General features: G+C 44.4%; 1 protein-coding gene across 1 annotated transcript in view; it reads right to left on the bottom strand.

The window, feature by feature from the left end:
* SMOC1 (SPARC related modular calcium binding 1) overlaps positions 1-27808 on the bottom strand; it is a 122127-nt gene that overhangs the window by 76016 nt on the left and 18303 nt on the right. The window contains exons 4-5 of the mRNA XM_077819972.1: positions 21428-21527; positions 12694-12741 (exon numbers count right to left, since the gene is read on the bottom strand). Of these exons, the coding sequence (XP_077676098.1) occupies positions 12694-12741; positions 21428-21527 (148 nt within the window). The remainder of the gene's footprint in view (positions 1-12693; positions 12742-21427; positions 21528-27808) is intronic.

The following is a 27808-nucleotide window of genomic DNA, read 5'->3' as shown; positions in this document are numbered from 1 at the left end:
GTGGACCTCTGGTGTGATTCCGGTGCAATGAACTGTAATCTGTTGGGGTTCTTGGGGCAGTTGGCCTTTACATGCCCCAGCTCGTTACATTTAAAACATCGTCCAGCTGACGGGTCATTGGGGCGAGGTGGGTTGCTGGGGAATGGGATGGTGGGACGATAAGGGGTCTGGAGGGTTCTTTGGGAGGTAGGTGGGGCTTTGGGCGGCCCCCGGTAATAGGGTGGGGTCTGGGGTTGTCCCTTCTGGTCTCCGCTCCAACAGTTTTCTTCTTCTCTGCCACCTCCACCCATCTGGCTCCAATGTCTCCTGCCTCGATTACAGTTTTGGGCTTCCCATCTAGGATGTATCTTTCTATCTCCTCAGGAACACCCTCTAAGAATTGCTCCATTTGCATTAGGAAGGGCAAATTTACTGGAGATTCAACACATGCTCCTGATATCCAGGCATCCCAATGTTTCACAATGTGGTAGGCATGTCGGGTAAATGACATGTCTGGTTTCCACCTTAGGGCTCTGAACCTCCGACGAGACTGCTCGGGTGTTATCCCCATTCTGACTCTCGCCTTGGATTTAAACAGTTCATACTTGTTCATGTGTTCTTTAGGCATTTCAGCTGCCACCTCAGCTAAGGGTCCACTGAGCTGCGGCCTCAGCTCTACCATGTATTGGTCAGTAGAGATGTTGTACCCAAGGCAGGCCCTTTCGAAGTTTTCTAAGAAGGCCTTAGTATCATCACCTGCCTTGTAGGTGGGGAATTTTCTGGGATGGGAAGTGGTACCTGGAGAAGGATTGCTAGGGTTTGTTGGTATATTCTGCTGGGCCTTTATCCTCTCTACCTCCTCCACATGCTTCCTCTTTTTCCTTCTCCTCCTCCACATGCTTCCTCTCTTTTTCCTTCTCCTCCTCCACATGCTTCCTTGCCTCCATTTCCCTCTTGTGGGCAGCCTCCCGTACCTCCTTCTCCAGCCACATGAGTTCTATCTGTCTTTCATGTTCCCTTTGTTTTTCCTCAGCCTGAAATTTGGCTAATTCCAGCTGTAGTCGAGCTGCAGATTTTGTCATTCTAACCTCTGTTTTTAACTAACTTTACACCCGAGGTTTAGAAATAAACAAACAAAACTTGGCTGTAAAATTTTGCTGTGCTGGAATAGAATACCTATTCTCTGATAGTGATTGTCAGCCTACAGAAAAAGACAATTCCCTTGTCTCTGCTCTGGGCCCAAATTAAAGCAAAAAACCTCCAACTACTTGGAAACCTGCTTACCCAGCCCAAAGAAAAAGCAAATGGGTAGAACACACACCCCCTATTTACTTTTAGGAAGAAAAGAAAAAAAAAAACTCTGGGTTGGAAGACTGAATTTCCCTGCAGGAGTTAAGTACCCTGCCTCCAGGCAAAGAAAACCTGCAATTCACAAGATAATCCCCTTTTGTCTCTGCTTGGCCACAAAGCAGAAAAAAAACAAGCTGCTTTCAGTTTCAGCTGCTTTCTGGACTTCCTTTCCAAAGGAAAAAAAAATTTCCTTTTTAAAATCTGTATTTCTAGTTCAAAAAATCTCAACTGGATCTCAAAGTGATTTCAGGTTAATCCCACCACTATGCCACCATGTCAAGGTTCCTCCCCCACTCTGAACTCTAGGGTACAGATGTGGGGACCTGCATGAAAAACCTCCTAAGCTTATCTTTACCAGCTTAGGTCAAAACTTCCCCAAGGTACAAAATATTCCACCCGTTGTCCTTGGATTGGCCGCTACCACCACCAAACTAATACTGGTTACTGGGGAAGAGCTGTTTGGATGCGTCTTTCCCCCCAAAATACTTCCCAAAACCTTGCACCCCACTTCCTGGACAAGGTTTGGTAAAAAGCCTCACCAATTTGCCTAGGTGACTACAGACCCAGACCCTTGGATCTGAGAACAATGAAAAAGCATTCAGTTTCTTACTAGAAGACTTTTAATAAAAAATAGAAGTAAATAGAAATAAAGAAATCCCCCCTGTAAAATCAGGATGGTAGATATCTTACAGGGTAATTAGATTCAAAAACAGAGAACCCCTCTAGGCAAAACCTTAAGTTATAAAAAAAGATACACAGACAGAAATAGTTATTCTATTCAGCACAATTCTTTTCTCAGCCATTTAAAGAAATCATAATCTAACACATGCCTAGCTAGATTACTTACTAAAAGTTCTAAGACTCCATTCCTGGTCTATCCCCAGCAGAAAACGCATATCGACAGACACACAGACCCTTTGTTTCTCTCCCTCCTCCCAGCTTTTGAAAGTATCTTGTCTCCTCATTGGTCATTTTGGTCAGGTGCCAGCGAGGTTACCTTTAGCTTCTTAACCCTTTACAGGTGAGAGGAGCTTTCCCCTGGCCAGGAGGAATTTCAAAGGGGTTTACCCTTCCCTTTATATTTATGACAGAAGGGACCTCAGGAGGTCATCTAGTCCAACACCCTGCTCAAAGCAGGACCAATTCCCAACTAAATCATCCCAGCCAGGGCTTTGTGAAGCCTGACCTTAAAAACTTCAAAGGAAGGAGATTCCACCACCTCCCTAGGTAACATATTCCAGTGCTTCACCACCCTCCTAGTGAAAAAGTTTTTTCCTAATATCCAACCTAAACCTCCTTCACTGCAACTTGAGACCATTACTCCCCATTATGTCATCTGCTACCACGGAGAACAGTCTAGATCCTCTTTGGAACCCCCTTTCAGGTAGTTGAAAGCAGCTACCAAATCCCCCCTCATTCTTCTCTTCTGCAGACTAAACAACCCCAGTTCCCTCAGCCTCTCCTCATAAGTCAGGTGTTCCAGTCCCCTAATCATTTTTGTTGCCCTCTGCTGGACTCTTTCCAATTTTTCCACATCCTTCTTGTAGCGTGGGGCCCAAAACTGGACACAGTACTCCAGATGAGGCCTCACCAATGTCGAATAGAGGGGAACAATCACGTCCCTCAATCTGCTGGCAATGCCCCTATTTATATAGCCCAAATTGCCATTGACATTCTTGACAACAAGGGCACACTGTTAACTCATATCCAGCTTCTTGTCCACTGTAACTCCTAGGTCCTTTTCTGCAGAACTGCTGCCTAGCCATTTGGTCCCTAGTCTGTAGCGGTCCATGGGATTCTTCCGTCCTAAGTGCAGGACTCTGCACTTGTCCCTGTTGAACCTCATCAGATTTCTTTTGGCCCAATCCTCTAATTTGTCTAGGTCCCTCTGTATCCTATCCCTACCCTCCTGCGTATCTACCTCTCCTCCCAGTTTAGTGTCATCTGCAAAACTTGCTGAGGGTGCAATCCAGGCCATCCTCCATATCATTAATGAAGATATTGAAAAAAACCGATCCTTGGGGCACTCCACTCGATACCAGCTGCCAACTAGACATGAAGCCATTGATCACTACCCACTGAGCCCGACAATCTAGCCAGCTTTCTATCCACCTTATAGTTCAGGTTACATGTTACTGCTGTCTCTGCAAACTCAGCTGGGACTCTGAGTCAAAGCTGCATTCATTCTCTGGCTTCTCCCCACCCCCCCACCAGTGCTAAAGGTTCTGCAAGCTAAGTTATGCGCTCAGTGACACCTGTGTAAACCACTGACTTTCCACAAGTATAATGGATTGGAATTTAATGAACAATTCTGTTGAGAATGCCCAAGAAAAAGGATCCATCTCTCTCTCTCTCAGCATGATGGCTCTTTGCAGGACTAGATAGAAAAAGGCTAGGACTTTCAAAGGAGCCTGAGAATTTCTCCTTAGTCATTGATGTGTGTTGATAGGACTGAATTTCTACAGCAAGCAGATCTGCAGCTTAAGGAACAGTCACTTTTCAGAGGAGCACCATATAAGTATACATTGGAACTGGTCAAATCTTTCAATCCAATTTTTGCTAAAAGATGAACTTTCACCTAAGATGTTTTGCATAAACAATTCAATTTAGTTTGATTTCCAAAGAAATTTTTTTTAAATCCACGTTCACATTTCATTGAAAAATAAAGGTGGATGAGAGAATATCTTTTTGATTGGACTAACTTTTGTTGCTGAAAGAGGCAAGCTTTTGAGCTACACAGAGCTCTTCTTTAGGTCTCTTTCACCAACAGAAGTTGTTCCAATAAAAAATATATTACCTCACCCACCTTGTCTCTCTAATATCCTGGGACGAACACAGCTACAACACTGCAAGCATTAACAAGTTTTTAATTTTATTGCAGGGTCACACCACCTCTTAAGGTTGCCCAACATTTCCCCATTACAAGATCCTGTTTTCAGTTACTTATAAACTTTGTCAAACAAAGTTTACCATGCCAGGTTTCTGCCTGAGCTTGAATTTATTTAATTTAAATTTCAGCCAGAACAGTTCAGCTGTTTCCAAGAACAAGGCTAGTGAAAAAAAATGTGTTTTGCACAAGCAACCTGAATTCTGCTATTTCTTAACTATAGAAGTTGACTTTCATATTTTTAAACAGTATTTTGGTATGTAATGCATATACCCACATGTACAAAGAGACTAACAAATTACATTTTGTACTACTGTCAAAGCTAAACTTGGTTGAATATTTAGATTAATATGGCCCCTTTACTGAGTGATAGTACATTGAGTTGTTCAGTGGGTCAGGGGTCAGTTTACCCCTTGAAAAGAAATCTATGACAAACTCAGGGTATTTTCTAGCCTTTTTTTAAAAGGTTACAAATCATACCCAAGGCTTGTTTATCTTGAACAGAAAAGGCTAAGAGTGCCTAGACAATTTCACTTGCAAAAATCCACTTAAGTCACGATGGAACTGAGCTCTGTTGCCAAGAAACCATTCCCATCTCTCCCCTTCTTTGTCTCAGTCACTATCTGTTCCTCTCTCCCTTTGTCCTGTACTTTTTCCACATGGGTCACCCTTTTCCCCAAATTACTAGCCATAAGATAGTTGTGTTGCACTGATTTTTCCCCCCCAACTGCTTCTCAATCTGCCTTGTTACCTTGATTAGCCCGAGAGTGTTTTAAAGAGACTTGGTTGAGCAGCTCAATTCAATGAAGAAATATTGGAGGAGGAAGAGAGTGTAAAGATGCTGTCCTGTGTTTTTTTCTCCCCCAGCCAGCCCAATGGGCTGGGACCCTACATGATTCAGAAGGCCCAAATGAGGAAGCATTCCAGATAAGTGGGTGGTAGCAGCAAGTCAGCATCCATTTACATTCTGAATGAAAGTGTCCACAAGGTTGCCAGACAAGTAAAACACAGTCCATGCTTTGTAAGATCAATTACCAGACATCCTACTGCTACAAAGTAGTTTTACCATCTCCTCAGTCACTACAGGACAGAAGAGATTTGCTCCCCCCTGCAGCTGCCACAAGCTGTTAAGCAGTGTGCAACACAGCGACTTCCCATACTTGGTTAGCTTTCATAACCAGGAAACAATTTAGAGGCAGTGGACACTCAGGCTGGGCTTCTGTAACTTAAAGTGGAAATCCAAATTTGGACTTGTCCCTGATGGAACCAAGAAGAGAACGGTGAACGTGTACATCAGAAGAGAATCACCACATTTCAGCTTATTAACCCCCTTCCATTTGTGTGGGACTATCCACCTGAGTCTAAATGTTATTAAGCCAGGTCTACACCCAAAACGTAGGTCTACCCAGCAGCGCTGCCCAGGAGAAGGAAGAATTCACACCCCTAAGAGACTAAATTAATCCAACCTAAGCCCCAGCTAGTGTAGACCCTGCTACGTTGATGGAAGGATTCTTCCTCCTCATGGGATGGATTTACTAGAGTGATGGAAAAACCCCTTCCATTGCTGTAGCAAATGTCTATATGATGGTGCTACAGCACCGTAGTGTAGATGTCAGCTAGTACATTTAGGACTTACACTCCACAACCACTCACAGCTAGATTCCTTCTAAACCAGGGGTAGGCAAACTTTTTGGCCCAAAGGCCACATCAGAGTATGGAAATTTTATGGCGGGCCATGAATGCTCATGAAATTGGGGGTTGGGGTGCGGGGCGGGGGTGAGGGCTCCGGCTGAGGATGCAGGAGGGTGCTCTGGACTGGGAACAAGGGGTTTGTAGGGCAGGAGGGGGATCAGGGCTAGGGAAGGGGGTCGGGGCATGGGAGGGGTCAGGGGTGCAGGCTCTGGGCAGTGCTTACCTCAAGCGGCTCCCGGAAGCAACGGCATGTCCCGCCTCCAGCTCCTACATGGAGGCGCAGCCAGGTGGCTCTGCGCAGTGCCCCTTCTGCAGGCACTGCCCTTGCAGCTCCCATTAGCTGCAGTTCCCGGCCTATGGGAGCTGCAGGGGTGGCGCTTGGGGCAGGGACAGTGTGTGGAGCCTCCTGGCTGCCCCTACTCATAGGAGCTGGAGTGGGAACATGCTGCTGCTTCTGGGAGCCATGCGGAGCAGGGCAAGCCCCGGACCCCACTCCCTGGCAGGAGCTTTAGGACTAAATTACAAATGTCTGAAGGGCCAGATGCAGCCCCTGGGCTGTAGTTTGCCCACCCCTGTTCTGAACAGATAGGTGAATTAATGTCAATATACTCAGGGGGTTACTACCAGCATGCTAAGCTTCTGTTTCGAGAGTTCCATTTATTTAAAAGTAATCTAAAACTATCCTCCCTTGGGTTTGCCTGAGGAGTAAGTTCTCCCCTTATTCCTCTGCCTCTTTGAGGATAGCTGCACAACCAGTAGATATCAGTTTGTAATATAGGAGACTTCTGGAGGCAGCACTCTTGGGGGAACAACCCTCAAGAGGGGGAGTGACAGTCTGTGTCAAGAATGCAGATTTGCCAAGCTGCCACCCTCCCCATATCCAAGTCCTCCTTTAAGCCTCACTTCTTCCATGAAGCCAATGCAAAGGGAGCCAGGTCAAAACATTTAAAGAATAAAAACACCTCCAAGGGACTCCTGGCTTCCCCAGCATGCCGCGTCTTCCCCATTCTGATTTACTGGATTGGAAGCTGTTTGCCCAAAGAATGTAGTTTTGTGCATCTTGTACAAGGCTGAGCACTTTTCATTGTTTACACTTAGTAGAGCTGGAAATCTTAGTGATCTCATCACAGGATAAGCCTCTTCTGGCATTACCCAGGGTTACATTTCACTAACATCATAGGACCTTTCCCAACTTGGAGGAATCTCAAATACTGTCTCCAGCTTTTGCTAAAGGAAACAAAACAGCTCTTGAATATTATACTCAAGGGTAATGTAGTTTATAAAAGTGAAACAGGAATTTAAATGGTTAAACACTATTCATAGTGATATGACTCTGACATCTCATCCAGAACATTTACCCTTGCTTTGCATTATTCTGCTGAACCTCAATTATAAAATCAAGCCTAGTTTCCAGTTTTCTTTACCCAGATGAGTAAAAGAATGGCCTAACACCTATTTAACAACATCCAGGAGAAACCCTGTCAGCTTACATTTTCATCTTCACTTGAAAGCCCTATCCCTTCTAGCTTCCCTCACCACTCTTATTTAATTCACTCATTTTGTTGCCAGTTCTAAGCAGACAGATTGAGAGATTGTATGGAGATCAAGAGTGACACAGCCTGCATGTGTTTGCTTTCCACGCCCTCTGTCTCCTGACTGGTCTGCTTTCTAAAGCCTCCTTAATGACCAGGAAAGGCACTGCTCATTGCTGGGGTTTGCAGAAGCTGGTGCATTGAGCTCTTGAGACCTTGACATTCCATGGGAGGAAGAAGGAAGTTTCAAAACAAAACATGCAAATGAAACAAAATGAACCTGTGCCACAGTTTCCCTTCACCTTGAAAGGGCCATCCTGCATTCTTCAAGCAGGGAAGAAATCCAATCATGTCAGCTCTAAGGGTGCATTTCATTGCCTTTCAGAACACTTCACACAGTGTGGGACAGTAGTGAGCCCACAATGGTAGGGACAGCATGAAGCTTCTAGGATAATCAAGGTAACTCCGCAGAGTAGGAAGCAGCTGGGGTAAATCAGTTTAGACAAGTTCCTCATGACAAAGTGCTAGTGATTTGGAGTTAAGGGGTTTCCCATGTGACAAGTACAGGGCTCATGCAGGAGTGAGGAACAGATAGGGAGAGATCAAAGAAGAGACCCAGGGATACTAGATATCCCACTCACACCCAGACAAAATGGTCTGGAGACCTTCTGCAGAGACGGTACTGGGGAACCCTCTACCACTTGCCCAGGTAGAGGTGAAAGTATAAATCCTACCACCAGCCCAATTCATAAGAGGCCTCCTATTACACCACTCAATACCTTCATCATTAAAGACCTTCCCTTCTTTATTTAGAAAATGAATTAGTGGAGTGCCCTTACCTGTACTTGGAAGAGGACTAGTGGGGACCCATTGCTAGCACACCTGTGTAACCAATAAAGGTACCAGGATAACTTATCACACGGGTGGCAGAAAACAGAATGTCTATCTCCCTCTTCAACTGCTGGAGAATGAAGGAGGAAGGGTCACAAATCCACAGACATCTAGACCAGTGGTTTTCAAACTTTTTGTATTGGTGACTCCTTTCACACAGCAAGCCTGAGAATGTGACCCTCCCACCTTATACATTAAAAGTGGGGGAGGGTAATATTAATGGGGGCTCAGGGCTGTCAGTCCCACAGAGCTGACAGATCATGACCCCCATGTAACCACCTTGGAGGGGTCATGACCCCCAGTTTGAGAACCCCTGATCTAGGCCAACCCAATAATAATACAGGGGCATAGGCACTTTGTATAGTGCTGTGGGTGGGAGGAGGAAGAGGGTCACACTCTTCCACCGCACAAATACTTGATAAGGCTATAGTACAAGCAGGTCTTCATAAAAGCTCAGAAATCTGTACGACAAGACTAGCCCTGAGCAATCTGGGGAGACTGGTTCTTTATCGTACAAGGTCACGTGACTGAGCTGATGCTCTCTTCTTAAGTATCTGAAAGTTCTCTGTGATTAGTCGGTTCTTCCACAAAATTTCTAAAATTGACTTAATCCTAGTCCTCCACTAGCACGGTGATAGGTATGGCATAAGAATCTGAGTAAACTAGGAGTTCGACCCTGCACTGAAGGAACCCTGTCATTCAGGGAAGGACACAATGTTCTCTTCAAGCTCCCCTCTGAGAAGTTTACAGCTCAGAAGTTGCCTTACTCTGGATTGTATCCACTGGACTATAGGGATTTTAAACCCATGCAATGCGTTGCAGACAAACAAAGGTGGATCTTAAAATGTCAGAAGTTCATGCCTATAAAAGCTAAAGCAACCCTAGCTGCAGACTATGCTTTTCCTAGGGATTCCTTTATCAAAAAACCAATAAGCTGTCAAGCATTAGTCTGGCTAGGCTGAGTAGAAGGTACCTCTTGGCCTTCCAAAGGCATTGACATTTGGTTTTGTTTTTCCTTTTCATTATGAAGTTTTCCCAAATATACCATGCAAGCCAACAAGAGCGTCATTGCTTAGTTCATGAACTCATCTCCGTGGCTGGCTGGCTCCCGAGTGAACTCTGCAGGTAGAAGAGGGTTTGTCTTTGCTTCCAGCCTTACATTTCCAGGATTCTGACATTTCCAAATGGTATATGTGTTAGTGTCAATTTTGGCAAGTTATTTTGGTTGGAACAAATTGGTGAAACATTTCAGCTGATCTGAATCTAATTTTTTTGCCAAACAAATTTTTTCAGCCGCAAAAACTTTACCCAGCTCTACTCAGAACAATCAGCAGGGCCAAACCCCAGCTGCTCCTCAAGTTCTGCTGCATCCGAGCTCAGTGCTCTGGCCTGCTCAGGAGCAGGTGTTCCGAGTAGAACGGTGCGAAGTTTTACAGCTAAAACTTATTTCACACGCACACAGAAAGATTCAGGTCAACTGAAACGTTTCACAAATTGGTGTCTATTTCAGCACGTTATTTTGGTCCAAACAAACTCATACCTTTTGGAAATGTCAGAATCTTCTAATCATAGAAACATAGGGCTGACGTGGAATAGCTGCAACAGCAGAGAGACACCCACCCAAGATTAGCCAGTAGCCTGGCGATTAGGGCACTCACCTTGGATGCGGGAGACCAGGGTTCCAGAGTCCACAAGCAGAGATTCAAATCAGGGCCTCCCACATCCCAGGTGAGCGCCCTAACCACTTGACTATTAGGTACACTGGGGCACCACAGCTGGTGGGTTTATGACTAGTCCCTCATTTCTTTTGTTTTTAAAATAAAAATGCCTGAAACTAAGCTTTTCCACCTTCGATTAATCAAACATTCCTATTTCAGTTCCACCCGAACTGGAGTTTTTCTTTGATTTTTCAGAACTGTCAGGAAACAAAGACAAACAAAATGTTATTGGCACAACTCTAGTTCCAAGTACTCCAATATCTCCCCCATGGAGCTCTCTGAGCTCTCCTAGGAGGAGTTTTGCTAACTAGGTCCAACTGCTATCCCAATGTGGATGACTGATCCAAGGAGGCCCTATTTTTCTGAGGATCCCTAGGATCCAGGGAAGACTGTCACATTGGGGTCTGGCAGGATCCCTTCGTTGTGCAACCTCCTTTAAGCCACCCTAAGTTTATGACCAGAAGGGACCATTAATCAGGAGGTTAGACTGGATGAATATAACCAAGGACAGGCCACTAAAACTGGAAGAAATGCCTTAACCTGTAGAAGCATTTCTGCCTGTTCTGGACATGGCCCCTTTACAAGAGAACAGGCCCTTTCAGATTGGGATTTTGAATGAAGGGCACATAGGGATTTCTCTTGCACTACTATGAAAACACATTTGTTCTATAAGACCTAAAGTAACTGATCCAGAACACAGACATCTCCCTTCCCCACCCTCAAAACTCACTCATGAGTCTTATAACTTAGCTAGTGATGCTATAGAATTGTGTACAAGCCTTTGCTTAATGACATGGAGAAAAGGGAGAAGTTGGTTGCATGCCTGCATAAGCAGGCAGGAACAGAGGTATGGTTAGAGAGGTTGGGGTATTTATATTGGGTCTGTGGCATGTTGGGCTAGAGGAATTGGATTTTTCCCTAAACTGCCAGCTCCAGCTCCAAATGGTTCTGCGGTCATGTGGCTAGGTACAGCATATCCTTGCAACGGTGCTCCGCAGAGGCAACATAGAGAAGTGATACATGATTCTAACAGGCAGGGTTAGCCTTCAATTTACAGTCTCCTCCTCTACCTACTCACTCATTCCCTCCTTCCCCCAAGCGATTCTATAAAGGGATGAAAGGGGAAGAAAGAGCACAAGTTTTCTCCCCATTGCTCCTTCTGCCCAGTGGAAATTAGAGTGGTATCAACAGCCTCAAACTCTAGCCCTGCAGTCAGCAGAGGAGACTAGGACAGAGTTGCAAGTTTTCAAGGGTTCTATGATAATCCATGCTCTAAACAGTAACTTGATTTACCTGTACTTAAGGCTAGACCCACAAGGAATCTGAACATTCAACACATTTACAGGTTTACAGAAACATGCCTTTGCCTAAAATAAGCAGGTTGACCAGTATTATTCTGCGTTGTTTTATCTGAGAAAAGCCAAATATTTTCCATGCACTTTTCCCCTGCCTCAAGGTGAGCCACATAATATCTTGCTAAGAAATGTCCTACATGTGCAATATATGCTGGTGAATGTACATGGAGAGAGAGAAGACATGCATTCTTGAAATTTATATTGATGTGACTAAAAATGTAATAAGTCCCTCTTTCTCCAAAGCCTCCTCAAATAAAGGTCAACAATCTAAAGGCAAATGTCTAACATTTTAAGTGGTTTTAGAGACTCCTTTGACAGCCTTCCATGAAAAAAGCTTTTTGGACTTTTTAACCTCCCTGAGGCAGGTATTTTCCTGGGAATCAAAGCATCAAAGGTTTCTCCCCACACTAAAAAAATCAGAATGCTGCTTCAGCTATCATAGCAGGAGCTTTTTCCAAGGAAGGGGCCTTCATCCCCACCACACGCCATTTTCTTGAAGCAAGGAGAAACTGAAGATGACACTGAACTGGGGATTGGGGGTGTATGGCGGGGATGGGGCCGGGAATCAATGATTTCCCATTAACACCTACTGCTCTCCAAACCCCATCCCATCAGCATCTATTATCCTGTTCAAGATTTTTCAAACTGGTTTTACAAACCAAGGAATGTGTATAACAATTTAGGAGTAGAGGTGACATTTCTCGTCTTTAGCTCAGAGAGGATGCAGCATGAAGAAGGGAGCTATAGGGGGAGGAAGGAGTGGCAGAGAATTCTTCCGTTTAATGATTTCCACAGAAGAATTCATGCAGCAGCAAAGGGCTTAAGGGTGCCATTTTCACAAGCATTCAGCCTCCTTCCACTGCATTCAATGGGAGTTTTATCTGGCAGACACTTTTGAAAAATCTCACCTTAAGTGACTTGCCACAAGTATCACATCATTGCTTGTGGCTCCTAGTCCTGTGCTCTCACCACTAGACTGCATTTTTTTCTGGGTGAGCTTAATAAATAAAAGTGTTAATAAAAGAAAAAGCAAACAAATGAAGGTTAGTCTGAATCTGTTGCCCCTCCAGGGGACTAAAAACCTGGACCGCCTCATAAAAGCGGAGTTCTATCCCATGAGGACAGTGTACTGGACTTGATGCCACCACATTCCACATGCTTTTGGAGTAAGTGCAAGACAGTCTCTCTAGGGCTTTGTTTTAAAACAGAAGTTCTATCGGGTCTCAAGAGGTCTGGCTGGGGAAACTTAATCAAACACACACTTTACTGAAACACAGAACTCCACTCACCTTTCCGCCCTGAGTTACCCTGGCTCGATGGCTTATCAGTTACTGAACCTTAAAGGGGGAAAAACAAACACAAAAAAATAAAGACATGGTTTGTTTAGAGGCAGCATCACCAAACAGCACATACACACAAATATACTTCATTAGCCTAATCCCCAGGGGTTGTTTTTACCTTCCAGCAACTCCATCTAGGGTTCTAAGACTCCACTGTAGGAGTCCATAGCAAATACGTAAGGCAGCACAAGGAACAGTTTTATGCATTAAGGCTATCAAATCAGGGTTGCATTAAACAAGAGATCCTTGTGCGTTGTCTACACTACACGGTTTTGTCGACAAAAAACAGAAGCGTACACACGATAATGTTCCTTCTGCTGACAAAACTCTCCTGCTTTGCCAGCAAAATAAAACCACCTCGACAAGAGGCATAGAGCTTTTTGCAGCGAAGTTAATATTGACAAAGTGTTAGTGTAGGCACTGCGCTTGGTTAGGTCACTGTAAACAGCCTCCAGGAGATGTCCCGCACACTGTTCCCTCTAAGCTGTGTGCGTGCAAACAGATCCTAAACCCCATGCACACGGCGAAACACCGTGCACACAAAAATTTGCACAGAAGAAATTTTTTGCGCACATGACCTGTCAGAAGTTAGAGGGAACACTGGTCCCACAATGCCCATCATGAAGCCCTCTGGTCGGCACTTTCAACTCCACTGCCCTGCACCCAGATACACAGGCATCTGTCCCTTCCACTGCCCTTTAAAGGCCTGGAAATTTTTGAAATTCCACTTCCTGTTTGCTCGGTGTGGACAGTTTACATCCCATCTTCCCAGCGGACCATGGGGCAAATGTTCTCCCGATTGGAGTAGATCTCCCGCTGAGTTGTTGTATCTACTGGCCCGGGGGGGGAGGAGGAGGTTGTGCAGTCCTAGCTCCACTCCAGCCATTGAAACTTTGATCCCTACGGTCAGATTTCTCCTGGCATGTGGATAAGGGCTATGAACAGAACATACAGCAGTGCCATGCAAAGATAAAAGGAGTTGAGACAAGCTTACTAGAAGGCAAGGGAGGTAAGCCATAGCTCTGGTGCTGAAAATCTGCTGCTTCTATAAGAAGCTGGATGCCATTCTTGGTGGTGACCCCACCTCTACAGCCAAGAGCCCCGTGTATACTTTGGTGGGGCTGGTGGTGGCAGAAAGCAGACTCAACCCCGAGAATGAAGTTGCAGACTAGGAGGTTGAGTTGAAGGACAACGTGGAGCACACTGCAGGGTCGTCCAGTGGCATGGCCAGTCAGGACCTCTTTTCCACTTTTGGAAGGGCATAATGAGTGGGGTCCTGCAGGAATCAGTTCTAGGTCTGGTTCCGTTCAGTATCTTCATCAGTGATTTAGATAATGGCATACAGAGTACACTTAAAGTTTGTGGACAATACCAAACAGAGGCGCTGCAAGTGCTTTGGAGAATAGGATTATAATTCAAAATTATCTGGAACTGGAAAAATGGTCTGAAGTAAATAAGATGAAATTCAATAAGGATAAATGCAAAGTACTTCACTTAGAAAGGAACAATCAGTTGCACACATACAAAATGGGAAATGGCGGCCTCAGAAGGAGCACAATGGAAAGGGATCGGGGGTCATAGTGGACCACAAATCAAATATGAGTCAACACTGTAGAAAAAAAGCAAACATGATTCTGGGAAGTATTAGCAGGAATGTTGTAAGCAAGATACGAGAAGTAATTCTTCTGCTCTACTCCATGCTGATTAGGCCTCAACTGGGAGTACTGTGTCCAGTTCTGGGCACCACATTTCAGGAAGGATGTAGACAAATTGGAGAAAGTCCAGAGAAGAAGAACAACAATGATTAAAGGTCTAGAAAACATGACCTATGAGGGAAGATTGAAAAAATTGCGCTTGTTTATTCTGGAAAACAGGAGACGGGGGACACAGATTTCAAGTACATAAAAGGTTGCTACAAGGAGGAGGGAGAAAAATTCTTGTTCTTAACCTCTGAGGATAGGACAAGAAGCAATTGGCTTAAATTGCAGCAAGGGAGGTTTAGCTTGGACACTAGGAAAAAATTCCTAGCTGTCAGAGTAGTTAAGCACTGGAATGAATTGTCTAGAGAGGTTGTGGAATTTCCATCACTGGAGATTTTTAAGAGCAGGTTAGACAAACACCCTGTTAGGGATGGTCTAGATAATACTTAGTCCTGCCAAGAGTGCAGGGGACTGGACCTCTCAAGGTCCCTTCCAGTCCTATGATTCCACTCCAGGGGTGGGGTCTAGCCAGTCCCAGCAGTCCATCTGTGGCACGCATGATGCAGGAGAGGAGAGCCCTGGCAAGGGATCTTTTTGAGTTGATGCTTCTCGGTTACATGAGATAGAGCTGTCCTTTGCTTTGAATATTCTAGAAGTGGGTGAAGGGATAGACATGTACAAGACTAGCTGTGTCTGAGTGTGCTCCACATTCCCTTGTGCAGCTAAGCAGTGCGGCAGAGCGGTGTTTTAAACACACACCAAGATTTCAGAGGAATCCTTCAGAGAGAACTCTAGGTAACTTTCCTGGAGGTACTCTGCAATCCTCTGCCACAGCTTCCTTGGCAGAGCTGCTTTGTTCCTTCCCCCATTGTAGGAAACTCCCGTGCCACTCAATCACTTGTGCAGGGACCAAAGCAGCGTATAGGCAAGTAGCATAAGGACTGGGGCTGAAGCCGCACACGTGCGGGAAATGCACTCTTGCATCTTTGCTTACCCTTAGGAGTGAGATATCTGCTTCAGTGACCCTTGCCCGTGAAAAATGATAGCAGAATTTACAATATTGTCCCCACTTGCCTGCACTTATCCCCTTAAATAAAGAACAAACCCAACCACCTAGACCCTCTGTCCCACCTTGACCGCCCAACTCCCACCCAGGCCGAACTCACAATGTTTAGGGTTTTCGTTGAGATGTGTGCTTGCCAAGGTACAGTGAGAAAGTGATTTGTATGTTAAGAGGTATATTTTAAACTATATGATTCAATGTTTGGTGTGAACTAAAGCAATCATGCTTCTGTGTATTGTTTCTTGTGCTTCTGCAGATATGGCCTTCAGGGGAACTCCATGCACACCAGTGGAGGGCATCCACCAGATAAGGACGCAACCAAGATGGAGCGAGGAGGACACATTCCAAGAGGTGCTCCAATCCTCATAGGTCAGGGGGGGGAGGGGAGAAAAGAGCACAGGGAGTGGAAAGACCCTGAAGGAAAAATTTAAAATAGAAAGGCAGGACAGAAAGGAGAGTGAAGAGTGCATTGTAAAGGGCCAGGAGTGGATGATAAAAGTGATGGAAGAGCAAACAGATATTGAAGTCCTTAATCACGCTCCAGGCAGAACACATGAGTGCTTGCCTCTCCCCCTCCCCTCCTCACAGCTGATACAGAATTGCTTTCTGTGCCCTCCGAAAACTCCTCCCACACATTCCTTGCAACTTCCCGGACCATCTCAGTATCCTGTTCACTCCACACCTTCAGACAGCTTCCAAAATATAGCTGGAGTTACGCACAGTTCTGAGAGCCTACACTGCTCTGCCCACCAAGCCTTGTGTGTGTGTTAATTGGTATTTAATAAACACTCTGAAAGATCACCAATCTTCATTTGTCTTCTACACAAGATGGTTGCTGCCGATAGTAATACCTAGTTGCAGTCTGATCATTTGCGGACTACAAATCCTAGTCAGGAATCACCATAATTTTCATGCAAGGCATCAAGTTAAAGCATGGAAGAGTGCTGTGTAGAGCACCAGCAATGTGTCTTTCATCATCAAAATGTTGCCTCAAAGTCTCCCTGATTCGAATAGCCCCCCGTTTTGCCCCTCTAATAGCCCTAGTATCTGGCTGCTCAAATTCAGCCGACTTCATCCTGGGAAGACTTTTCACCCTTAGCTTCACAAACATTATGGAGCATGCATCAGGCTGCTATGACCATGGGAATGTTTTCCTCAATTGGACCTAACATGCCATAAAGGCAGCATTAGCATGCTTTTAATCTGCCAATGGCACATTCCGTGGTCATTCTGTACCTGCTCAGCCTATTGTTGAATTGTTCCTTGCTGCTGTCCAGGTTTACGTTGTAAGGCTTCATAAGCCATGGAAGTAAGGGGTACACTGAGTCTCCCAGGATCACTATGATGAGCATTTCAACATCCCCCACTGGAATTTTCTGGTCTGGAAAGAAAGTCCCTGCTTGGAGCTTTCTGTGCAAGCCAGTGCTCCTTAAGATGCATGAGTCATGCACTTTCCCAGACAACCCTGCACTGATGTCTTGAAATGGTCATGGTGATCAGCGAACAGCTGCAATACCATAGAGAAGTATCCCTTTCTATTGATGTACTCCATCGCAAGATAATCCGTGGCCAAAACTGGAATATGCATGGTATCTATTGCCCCTCCACTGTTAGGGAATCCCACTGCTGCAAAGCCATCTGCTATTTCTCGCACATTGCCAAGAGTCACAGTCCTTTGTAGCAGGATGCAATTAATTAATGGCCCTGCTCACTTGCATTAACACAGCCTCAACGGTCAACTTCCTGACTCCAAACTGATTTGCAACTGACTAGTAGCAATCTGGAGTTGCCAGCTTCCACACAGTGAACGCCATGCACTTCTCCACTGACAGGGCAGCTCTCATTTTGATATCCTGGTGCTGCTGGGCTGGGGCAAGCTCTGCACAGAGTTTTCACATCTGAAAGTTCTGCGGCCACTGCTCGCCATCCCAGACCTGCATAATGATGCGATCCCACCACTCAGTGCTTGTTTCCTGAGCCCAAAAGTGATGGTCCACCATGTTCAGCTGCTCTGTGAAAGCCCAAAGTAATGTGGTGTTATTTCTTTTCAAGGCACACAGCAGGTCAGGCACCTCGGATTCCTGTTCAGATTGGGAGCTCATGATATGGGACGCATGACCAGCTGCAATGTTTTCATAACAGTGACCACAACAGTAGAAAGCAGTGCAGGATCCAACCTTTCAGACAGAGATGGTGGGCACAGAGTAAACAGGGGGCTGTTGAAAAATGCTGTCAAATGCAGTCTGAAGCCCATGAAATGCTGGGATGGAAAGAACTGCATAATGGGACATTGAGTGCACCCCCACAATGCGCTGTGATCCATCCTGCCTTCCCACAACTCTTAGCTGCAGAAGATGGCAAGTAGCCAGTGGGATAGCTACCCACAGTACACTGCTCTCACTGTCAACACTAGAGCACCAAGTGTGGATGTGCCCTGCCAACAGAAGGAGTGTGGTGTGAACACACGCAAATGTAATTATACTGTTTTTTTTAATTGTTGGCTTAAACTTGCACCAACAAAACTCCATAGTGTAGTCAAGGCCTTAGTATTTGGGCCCAGTGGTTTGAAGGGATTTAACGGGACAGCAAGTCAGTAAGAAACCAAGAGTAAATCCAAGGGAGATCTGGGGCAGGATCAGTAAGTCACTGGAAAGAGGGGATATGAGAGGATGAGTAGATTTGTAAGTGTCAGGGCGAAAAAAAGCATCAGGTGGCTGGGAAAGAATCTGAGCAGGTGCAGTATGTTTGGGAAGGAAAGCTCTAAACAGGACCTGGATTTGCCCAGACAGTCTCAGTCCACCCGTGAATGTCACCAGCTGTCATTGAGGAAACAGGACCCTGAACTAGTCCTGACAGGAATTTGAATATGGGACTGATTTAATTTTAAAAGTTTAAAAAAAAAATCACAAAAAACCCCCCACCACTTAATCTTCATGTGAAAGAGAACGTCCTGTATTTCTTTAGTTTGCCCTACAAACAGGCACTGTCAAATAATTTCACATTAAAAATGTAAATCGGAGACAATGGCTATTTGGGCAATTCTCTCAGAAGTGTGAAAGTTAGAAGGAAAAGCTCTGCTCTTGATTTGGTCCTTTTGTATTTGAAAACAGAGTGCTCCCTGCAGTGATGAACTGCCAAAATCTTAATGGGTTCCCTCCTCACCCCACGAGGGGGTCGTTGCCCACCCCCCGGGACTCCTACCCCATCCACCCCCATCCCCTGTCCCCTGACTGCCCCCAGAACCGGGCAGGAGGGTCTCGTGGGCCACTATAGTGGGTGCCCACTCCACCCCTAAGAGCCAGAGGCACCTGCCAGGGGGCGAGGTGGGGAGTCCCGGAGATGCTTACGTGGGGCAGCTCTCAGGAAGCATCCGGCAGGTCCCTCTGACTCCTAGGGGTGGGGGAGCATAGCTGGGGCGGAGCAGGGGGAGCGACTGCTCCCCCCCACTGATCACATCAAAAGTGGTGCCTTAGGCGCCGACTCCCTGGGTGCTCCAGCCCCAGAGCACCCAGGGAGTCGGCGCCTAAGGCACCACTTTTGGCCAGTTAAATTTAGAAGCCCTTTTAGAACCGGTTGTCCCGTGTGGGACAACTGGTTCTAAAAGGGCTTCTAAATTTAACAACTGGTTCTAGTGAACTGGCTCCAGCTCACCACTGGCTCCCTGTACCTAAACTCCTTCAATAGCCAAACTAAAGATATGCAGCTTGGCCATTTCTGTTTTTCTTCCGTGTCCGTGTGCGCGTGCGCGTCAGTCACTCACCCATCACTGAGCTCTATGGGTAAAGTTTACCCCAGGGCAAAGGACTTGTGCAGGACCTACACAAGCCTCATGGTCAAGTCTTAAGTAGCGTATGGGCCCTTTTAAGGGAGAATCCCGTCCTCTCTGAATAAATTAGTCAGTAATCTGCTGTTCTAGAATTAGCAGTGGGAAACACAAATACAGGGTCTGTGTGCTTTTAAGTGTCCTACAAAAAACAGTTCCTGGTGACAAAGTGAATATTATAAGAGAAAAAAATCCCACTCTCAGAAAGACCCAATCTACCAAATTATACAGTGAAAATGTAAAAGATCATATTCTGAGGAAAGCCAATTTGCTGTAGCATTTTATTTTCTACAGAAGATCATTCAAAATTTAGAATTTCCCTCCAAGTGTGAAAACAACATGACTGTAAAACATCAAGAGTTGTCTCAAGTTCCAGCGTTCTTGGCCAGGTATCTGTGTAACTCCTGGTTGGGCAAAAATTTGACCTCCCCAATTCTATAGCATAATGCTCCGAGCTCGCTCACTACCACGTGCCATCTGTTAACATGATCACGCCAAATAAGAGGAAAAAAAAAAAAAACTGTTTAACTTCTGTTCTATTCTGAATAAAGGACAAACAGCAAGGTGAGTGTGAAGAATACATTCAAGATAAACATTGGGTGTGCATATTGGCAGGCACAAGTCCATAGGTGTACGAGGAGTTTATATATGCACTTCTGAACATAATACAACATTGATCATAAACAGTATTTCCAAATCCACTTTTTAGTGAGGAGATGATATGGGGACTCAATTTTTCAAATTCAGAGCTGGTGCTAATGAGCTACACAAAAGCAGTCACCCATCCACCCATCCCAGGGTGCTGTGTGCACTACCTGCCAGCTCATGGAGCCAGAGATTAGGATGGGAAAAACCAAGGCCAAATGGGTATGTACAACCCCATCATTAAAAGACCCAATCTACCAGCTCCCCAAAATCTTTAAAAGATTTGAAGTATTTTGCTTTAGAGGGTCTGCTATCATCTGTAATCAGTTTTAAATGTAAAGCATTAAAATTCTGAGTGTTCAAGTACAAGACTCTCCCCCTTCAGTGCGCCATCTAGCTACAGTAACCAATAGCAGAAACTGGAGCACAGTCTCCCTGGCACTCTAACAGCAGCAAGCTAATAGAATTACTGCCTTCGTACTCTACCTCTAGTTATCTCACATTTGCCCCAGTGGTCGGAGTTTGATGCCATTAAATCACCCAGTTTGCCAGCTTTCAATAGTATAACCATGATACAAAGGAGAGCAGCACTAGTTCAGTGGCATAGCCAGGAAATTTTCTCCTCCATCTTCTCCAGACTCCACCATCCCCTGTGTATGCTCATACACTGTTCATTCTGCTGGACATTCAATGTTGCTCCAGGAACACCCTCACCTCTGAAGGGATCATCCCTCCAGAGACAAGTGTAGAGCTGATGGTGCTTTGAATGGCTGGGATGAAGCTCGTTTTACAGCGTTTCCAGGCATTGCTGCAAGCCACTCACTTTTTTCCCCTTGGAGTAAAAAGTCGTGCTAAACCTGGACATCCATGCAAGAGGGCTGCTAGAAGTGGAACAGCAGCCATGTACACCAAAAGGGGTCACCATGTCAGTAAACTGGAGGAGTGAAAGTAGTTCACCCCTTGAAAGTTGTGCCCATTGTGTTATGAAGCTATGGTGAAGCTCTTGAGAGAGGCTCTAACTTTATCTTGTCCTTCTGCACTAATTGAATAGCAGTGAGCTTTACTTCCCACAAAGAACTTACCATGTCTACCATACTTTAAATGTATTGCCCCATTCTTTAAACACTCGCATAAATCCTCTGAAGTATAGTTAAGTAAAAAAAATAGCCCATCCCTGGATTCCAGGTTGCGGTTCCACTTCCCCTACCTTACCATCTTCTGTACATCTTTCACTGCACGTCTGCATTCCAATCAACCATGGAGCTGCCACAACCATGAGAGAGAGATTGGGAACACAAGTTGCCATATGGCTAGGGTGCACACAACTGATCAGGAGTAGTGGGCACAGCTGCAACTTTAGTTTGGTAAATTGGTAAAGTCGCTCCCCCACCCCTTCTCTTCTACCAATATTTTAAATCAAATAAATGCTTATTTAATCCCATGCCACAGTACCTGAACATACAGGAGTTTTATTCTGTACAGAAGAGCCGCTGATGGGTTTGCCATCGGGAGTGACACACCAACAGTATCCGGTGTAGGTATGGCATTGCACCTGTTTGGGAAAGGAAAGAGCAATGACTGACACTTCATTTCTCAAAGTATCCTCCACAATGCCCTCCTACCTTAGCGCTTGTGCATTCTTGCTTATCCAGCACCTTAAAAGCGAACCTCAGCTTGGGAGGCCCATCCCTTCAGCATGGGAGATTGTGAATAAAAAATGCTTTTTCAGTTTTGGCAGACACTGGTTTGGACAATGGTGGTACTTTATGTTTGGCTAAAGAAAGGTTCTTCTCCTTTATTCTAACCAACCAGTTAGCCAGTCTCTAGATCAGGGCTTGAAGCAACTGGCAGAATCTCCTCTGAAAACATAACAGCCCTACCGGTCAGACCAAAGGTCCATCTAGCCCAGTATCCTGTCTTCCGACTGGCCAGGTGCCCCAGAAGGAATGAACAGAATAGGTAATCATCAAGTGATCCATCCTGTCACTCATTCCCAGCTTCTGGCAAACAGGCTAGGGACACCGTTCCTACCCATCCTGGCTAATAGCCATTGATGGACCTATCCTCCATGAATTTATCTAGGGTTGTTTTTTCTTTTTAAACCCAGTTATGGTCTTGGCCTTCACAACATCCTCTGGCAAGGAGTTCCACAGGTTGACTGTGTTGTGTGAAGAAATACTTCTATTTGTTTTAAACCTGCTGCCTATTAATTTCATTTGGTAACCGCTAGTTCTTGTGTTATGAAAAGGAGTAAACACTTCCTTATCTACTTTCTCTACACCAGTCATGATTTTATAGACCTCAATCATATCTCCCCTTAGCCATCTTTTACATTTTATCTATGGTGTGTAGCATTACACCTCACTCTGGACCATCTTTTGGTTCATATTTATTCATGCCACCATTTTACTTACCATTCTCCATACATATAAACTGATATGATTGGTATTCGTACTATCAGTCTCAATTACATGCTGGTTCAATAAAGGCTTCCCCAATCCCTGCCACCACAATCCCGAGGCCCAACACCACACTGAGTGGCAGATGTTTGTGAGCACAATAGTTTTTCCAGTCACTGGACAAAGTAGTATAATATAGGCCTGGTTTTGATATTGCCACTTCTACAGGCGAGTTTGAACACTCTCCATTTACCGCACATTAGCATTCCAGCTCGGCAGATAGGCACAATCAAAATATGCTTGCATTTGTGTATGCCCACGGATTTTAAATAAATACTCAAAGGCTTCAGGTAAACAGTCAAAGCTACCAGGGTGGTATCCCTAGCAATGTCAGTGTGGGTCTATGGTCAGGTGGCAGCACATTAAACTAAGCCATTCCAGATGTTCATGAAGTAGTCAGCAGCAGGCTGACAGTCACACTTTTTCCACTTCACGTTATAGACAAACAAAAGCCCCCACTACTCAAGTGGTTGTGTTAATACTAAGCTGTTTGCATTGCACTAAAAAGACAGCATTTGAACTCCAACCACACACTTTCAACACTGGCTGGGTTTGTGTAGCAGTACTTCCAGTACCTTAGTGGTGGGCATGTATTCACAGTACACCACTGTAAACTTAGAGAAGACTCCTTAGACTCTGTTCTGCAATGAGAACAGCGTAAGAACTGCTGGGCTTGGTCTGTCCATCTCTTCTTCAAGCCTTCTAAACCAAGTTCCCATCAGTCCTCTGTGTCAGGCAGGATAGTGGCACTGACCCACTATTGCCCTTCCTTCTTTAGGGACCACTTCAGACCTAGGGCATTTGTAGTCTTTGTCTAATAGCTAGACCCAATTTCCTGAAGTAACGAAATTTGGTCCGACACTATGAGCAGCTTTTAAAAGGCTTTGCATATTTCACATAAAATGTGATCTAAGAGCAAGTATAAACCCAGCGCTGCGTGTGTGTGTCTTGGGTTATACTAACTTACAAGGCAATCATTTTGCCTCAAGCCAAACCCACATCTTGTGGTCAAAACCAACAGTAAGTACATGCACACGTTTCTAGTCACTGTTATTGCCATTTGCACACTTTCACTTTTACTCCCTCCCGATACATCATAGAATGGATTGCAGATTACATTTATGGCACATTTGAGTAATGAACCATTCATCACTTAGTAATGATTCTTGTTAGTCACTCTAATTAGTGGAATGCTTGCACCAGAGTAAAATGTTGAAGTATAAAGGAACTGTTTGTTTTTCAATGTACTTTATGTTTATTTTTGGTAGTCATGTGTTTCACATGAAGACACATGAAAACACACTAAATTGTGCTGGTGTCAAGATCACCACCAGTAAAATCTTGCCCAAGGATTAGAAGAGTTACTGAGATTGGGAGTCTAATTCTTTTTGCCCAAAGGGCATTACGTTATAGACAAGGACATTTTCTTTTGCAATGTAATATCCTGCTGAGCTATTATTTCAGAAATGGGCAGTATACACCACGGCATTGACATGCGGTTCCTCCATTCAGAATGTACAGCTGCAAGGTGTTTAACATTTTGTGCTAAGTGTTTGCTTCAATGGCACATGCTATATTTTTATTATATATAAAAAAATTTTGCACATGCAATGTTTTCTGTGAAGTACAGTGTATCTTATATGCTGTTGCAAGTGTAATTTAGATCACACAGTATTCCTTAAGCCAGAGAGTTTAGAAAGACACTTAAGTGGGTAGTTTTGTTTTACTAGAACTCACACAAAAATACTGAATATATAATGGTGTTGTATAAACTGTTTATTGGCATAAATTTGGGGTGACTGAATTATCCAAGGGTGAGTTATGCCCAAATGAGCTGATAAAACTCCTTCATGCCACGCAATCATTCAGCCCCTATAGGTGTCACGTTCATTAGAGGATATTTTAAAAGTAAATTATGAAACTTTTAAACTGATTCTATTTTTTGTAATATTCCATCTGTACTGTAAAGTCAGGTAGTTTAGTGTCCATGAGCCAGGCCACACGCATAAATTAGAGCCTGATCCAAAGCCCATTGACCTCAATGGAGACCAATTGACTTGAACAGGCTTTGGCTCAGGCCCTACTTGAGCTCAGGAAAAGAAAGAACAGGGCCCCCCCCATGTGTGGCCTTGTCAACTGCCCCATCCATGAAAAGGAAGCACCATCATATCGACTAGGCTCTTCCCCTTGTTCCCATTATTAGTCCCAATTCCCTCCCCCTTTCATTTTTGGCCTCCTTCCTTCTTTTCCAGAGAGGTCAGGATGGTGGAGGGCTCCTCCTGCTGGAAGATGTGCTGTCTGATGTTGTCACAGAGCAGTATGGCCAACTACAAATATTCAAAAAATCATAAGTCAGGCCCCCAAACATCATGAGATTAAAAAAACGTTGAGGTTCATTCTTTGCCTTCTATTTGAGTTTGAGACCCTGGGGTCACATTTTCAAGCTTTTCTCCACAATCATGAGGGCTGGAAACTTTTGTTAAAAAAAGCAAGCTGAAAGCCTCACGTAATCACATCTCTAGAAGCCAGGGCTTGAAGTACACCACAATGTGTCATGAGACTAGTGATAAAAATCTCAAGGGTTGGCAACACTGCACCACACTGCTCCTCCATCATTGCACCCTGGATAGCTTCCTGCTGCTGCACTGAGACTATGCCATGCTCAATGGCTCACAGTAGCTGATACTGGGCTCATCTATGCCCCTTTTACCTCCTCACACATGGGGATCAGACAACTGCCCAGGAAATTAAGAACAAAAAAGACATTTTAGAAACCTCAAACTTACCTAAACTAGCTTTTCTATAAAACCATAACATTGGGAGATTAAGGTCCAGGACATTAGACTTGACCACAGAATGTTTAGGGGTCAGAACAATGGCTGGCCAGCACCCAAAGAGTGCAATTATGAGCCTGGAAGAATCTAACCCATCTCATTCTCACTGTATATTTCTATGTTCAGTATTTATAGGGAAGGTAGGAAAAAGGATGGTCCAGCACGATTTCTAATGGCAGGTAACTGGAAAAGTTAAAGTTTCTGAGGTTAGTTTCCCCCAAATCAAACTAGGTGATGGTTAGAAATTTTTACCTAGCTCCTGCTTCTCAGGAATTTTGATAGTTCTTGGTGCTTTCCACACAGTTGTGTGCTTTCCAATTGGTATCTGAATTTTTGATGCTTATTTAAATCCAATCCACAGCTTTGTGATTCACCCATAACTGTCCCTCACCCTGCACAATGGCCAGACTACACAACAATGATCAGTCAGAAAAAGCATTAACATGTTCTGGTAACTATGCCTTAATAAAACGTTTCCCAAAAAAAGACTGACCTTACACCACAAATCGGCTTCTTGTGAAAATGCAGAATTGAATTTGGGTGTTACCTTCCTATAAATGTTCAGGATCATCCACTTTTATTGGAAGCGTTAAGTTCAGCTCCTTTTGGCTCCCCTCAGCCTTGAAAATCAACAGTTATTGGGGACAGCAATGGATCTTGTTCGGTCTTATGCATTGGCAACAAAATTGTTAGTTAAGTTCCAGCCAGAATCTTCATTACTGGTGAAGACGTAGGAGTCAGATACAGCTGGACTTTCAGAACCCATCGTGAATCTGTCTGGCTGACAGCTGAACATTAAGTTATAAACCCTGAGCATATATGAGGATATGGAATGACTGAGGGGAAGAGACTGAACCCAACAAGGCCTTTATAGATTTTCAGAACTATGCTATGTACTACACATTAACTTTAAAAAAGGAAGCCTGCTCTTACCTGACAGTGATTAGGCAAGAGGAAGCAATTTCTATTCTTCGGGAGTAAGGGATATGCCATCTCCATTATGCCTTGACTGAAGAATGAAAAGCAGGAAGGATGCACCCAACAAAAATTGCTTTATCCCTGTTACCCAAATTAATTAAAAAGTGCTATAGTGGCTCCCTCTATCTTCCTTCCCACCCCCTCACACCCCCCAGTACAATGTGTGAAATCAAACAGAAGCTAACACTCCAGCCACTGGCCCCATGAATAAATTCCTGCCCTTGTCAAATTCATTAGAATATGAAAACATTAAAACTGTAGTCACTGGCAGGCTTCTCTGCCTCTTAATTCTTGTCTGGAGAATGAAGCTATTGTTGAGATCTCTTCAGTGCTACACTGGAGTTGCCAGAATGAGATTCTGAACCATTCCAAAAAATTTTTAACAAGCTGGCTGGATCACCCCTTTACAATGGATTTGACAAAAAAAAAAAAGAAGAGAATCAAGGGGTTGTTTTCCACAAGATAAACTGAAAATGGGAAGGGAGTCAGTCGCATGTGCATGTGTGAAGTAGATATTGGGGGCTGAACAGTAGTTTTGGGCTAGCTTCAACCCAGTCTTTTTGGGGTTAGGGAAAAGAGAAGTTTCTTAGAAGCAGCATTAGGGTGCCTAATATGGAGTTGGAACAGCTCAGAGCAACATTGCACAACAACACACACCACACAACAATGTTCAGACTTCAGACAGCGCGTTTGATAGCTGCTTCATATCCAATAGCAGATTAGAAACAAAAAACAAAACATTTCCTGACTCCTTCAATAATAAAAGAGGAGCGGGGTAGAGGGGCAAGAAAAACATTCCTTTTACATTCAGAAAAACATTTCCACAAGAAAAGAAAACTGTAGCCTTCAGAGCATGAGGCAGAGAATGTACAGTGGAGCTACTCTATACATGTGGTGTACACATGGTGCCAGGTCCAGTTTTATTCAGATGCAGCTACCAGATACTGTAAAAACAGCTATTAAGATGGCCTAAAGCAGTGCTACTCAAACTGGTGGTCTGCGGACCGGTGTCGGTCTGCAAGCCATCAGCTGCCGGTCTGCGCGCATGTTGGAGGTCCCCCACATCAGATAGCACTGGTCTGAAGTGATTCATAGATTACTAAAGCCAGAAAGGAGCATTAGATCTAGTCTAACCTTCTGAATAATGCAGGCCATATAACCTCATCCAAAAATTTCATCAAGACCATAACTTCTGTTTGAGCTATAGCATTCCTTTTAGAAAGGCATCCAGTCTCTATTTAAAGCCTTCAAGTGATGGAAAATCCACCACATCCTAGGTAAGTGGTTTCAATTGTTATTCACTTTAAAAACATTGCACCTGATTTCTGGTCTGACCATCATCAAGCTTCAGTTTCCCATCACTGGATCTCATTATGCCTTTTTCGGCTACATTAGAGAGCTACCTATCATTAGAAATCCTCCCCTATGTACGTACTTGAAGACAGGTATCAAAATCACCTTTAACCTTCTCTTGGGTGAACGGAATAGACTGAACTCAAGTCTTTCACTAGGAGGCACGTGTGACTTATTCTTTACAGTAGTGTTATAAATATAGATATGAT

Source organism: Eretmochelys imbricata, chromosome 6 (assembly GCF_965152235.1).
Source record: "Eretmochelys imbricata isolate rEreImb1 chromosome 6, rEreImb1.hap1, whole genome shotgun sequence".
NCBI classification, from domain to species: domain Eukaryota; kingdom Metazoa; phylum Chordata; order Testudines; family Cheloniidae; genus Eretmochelys; species Eretmochelys imbricata.
The sequence above is the reverse complement of the archived record's forward strand: the minus strand, read 5'-3'. Positions and strand labels throughout refer to the sequence as shown.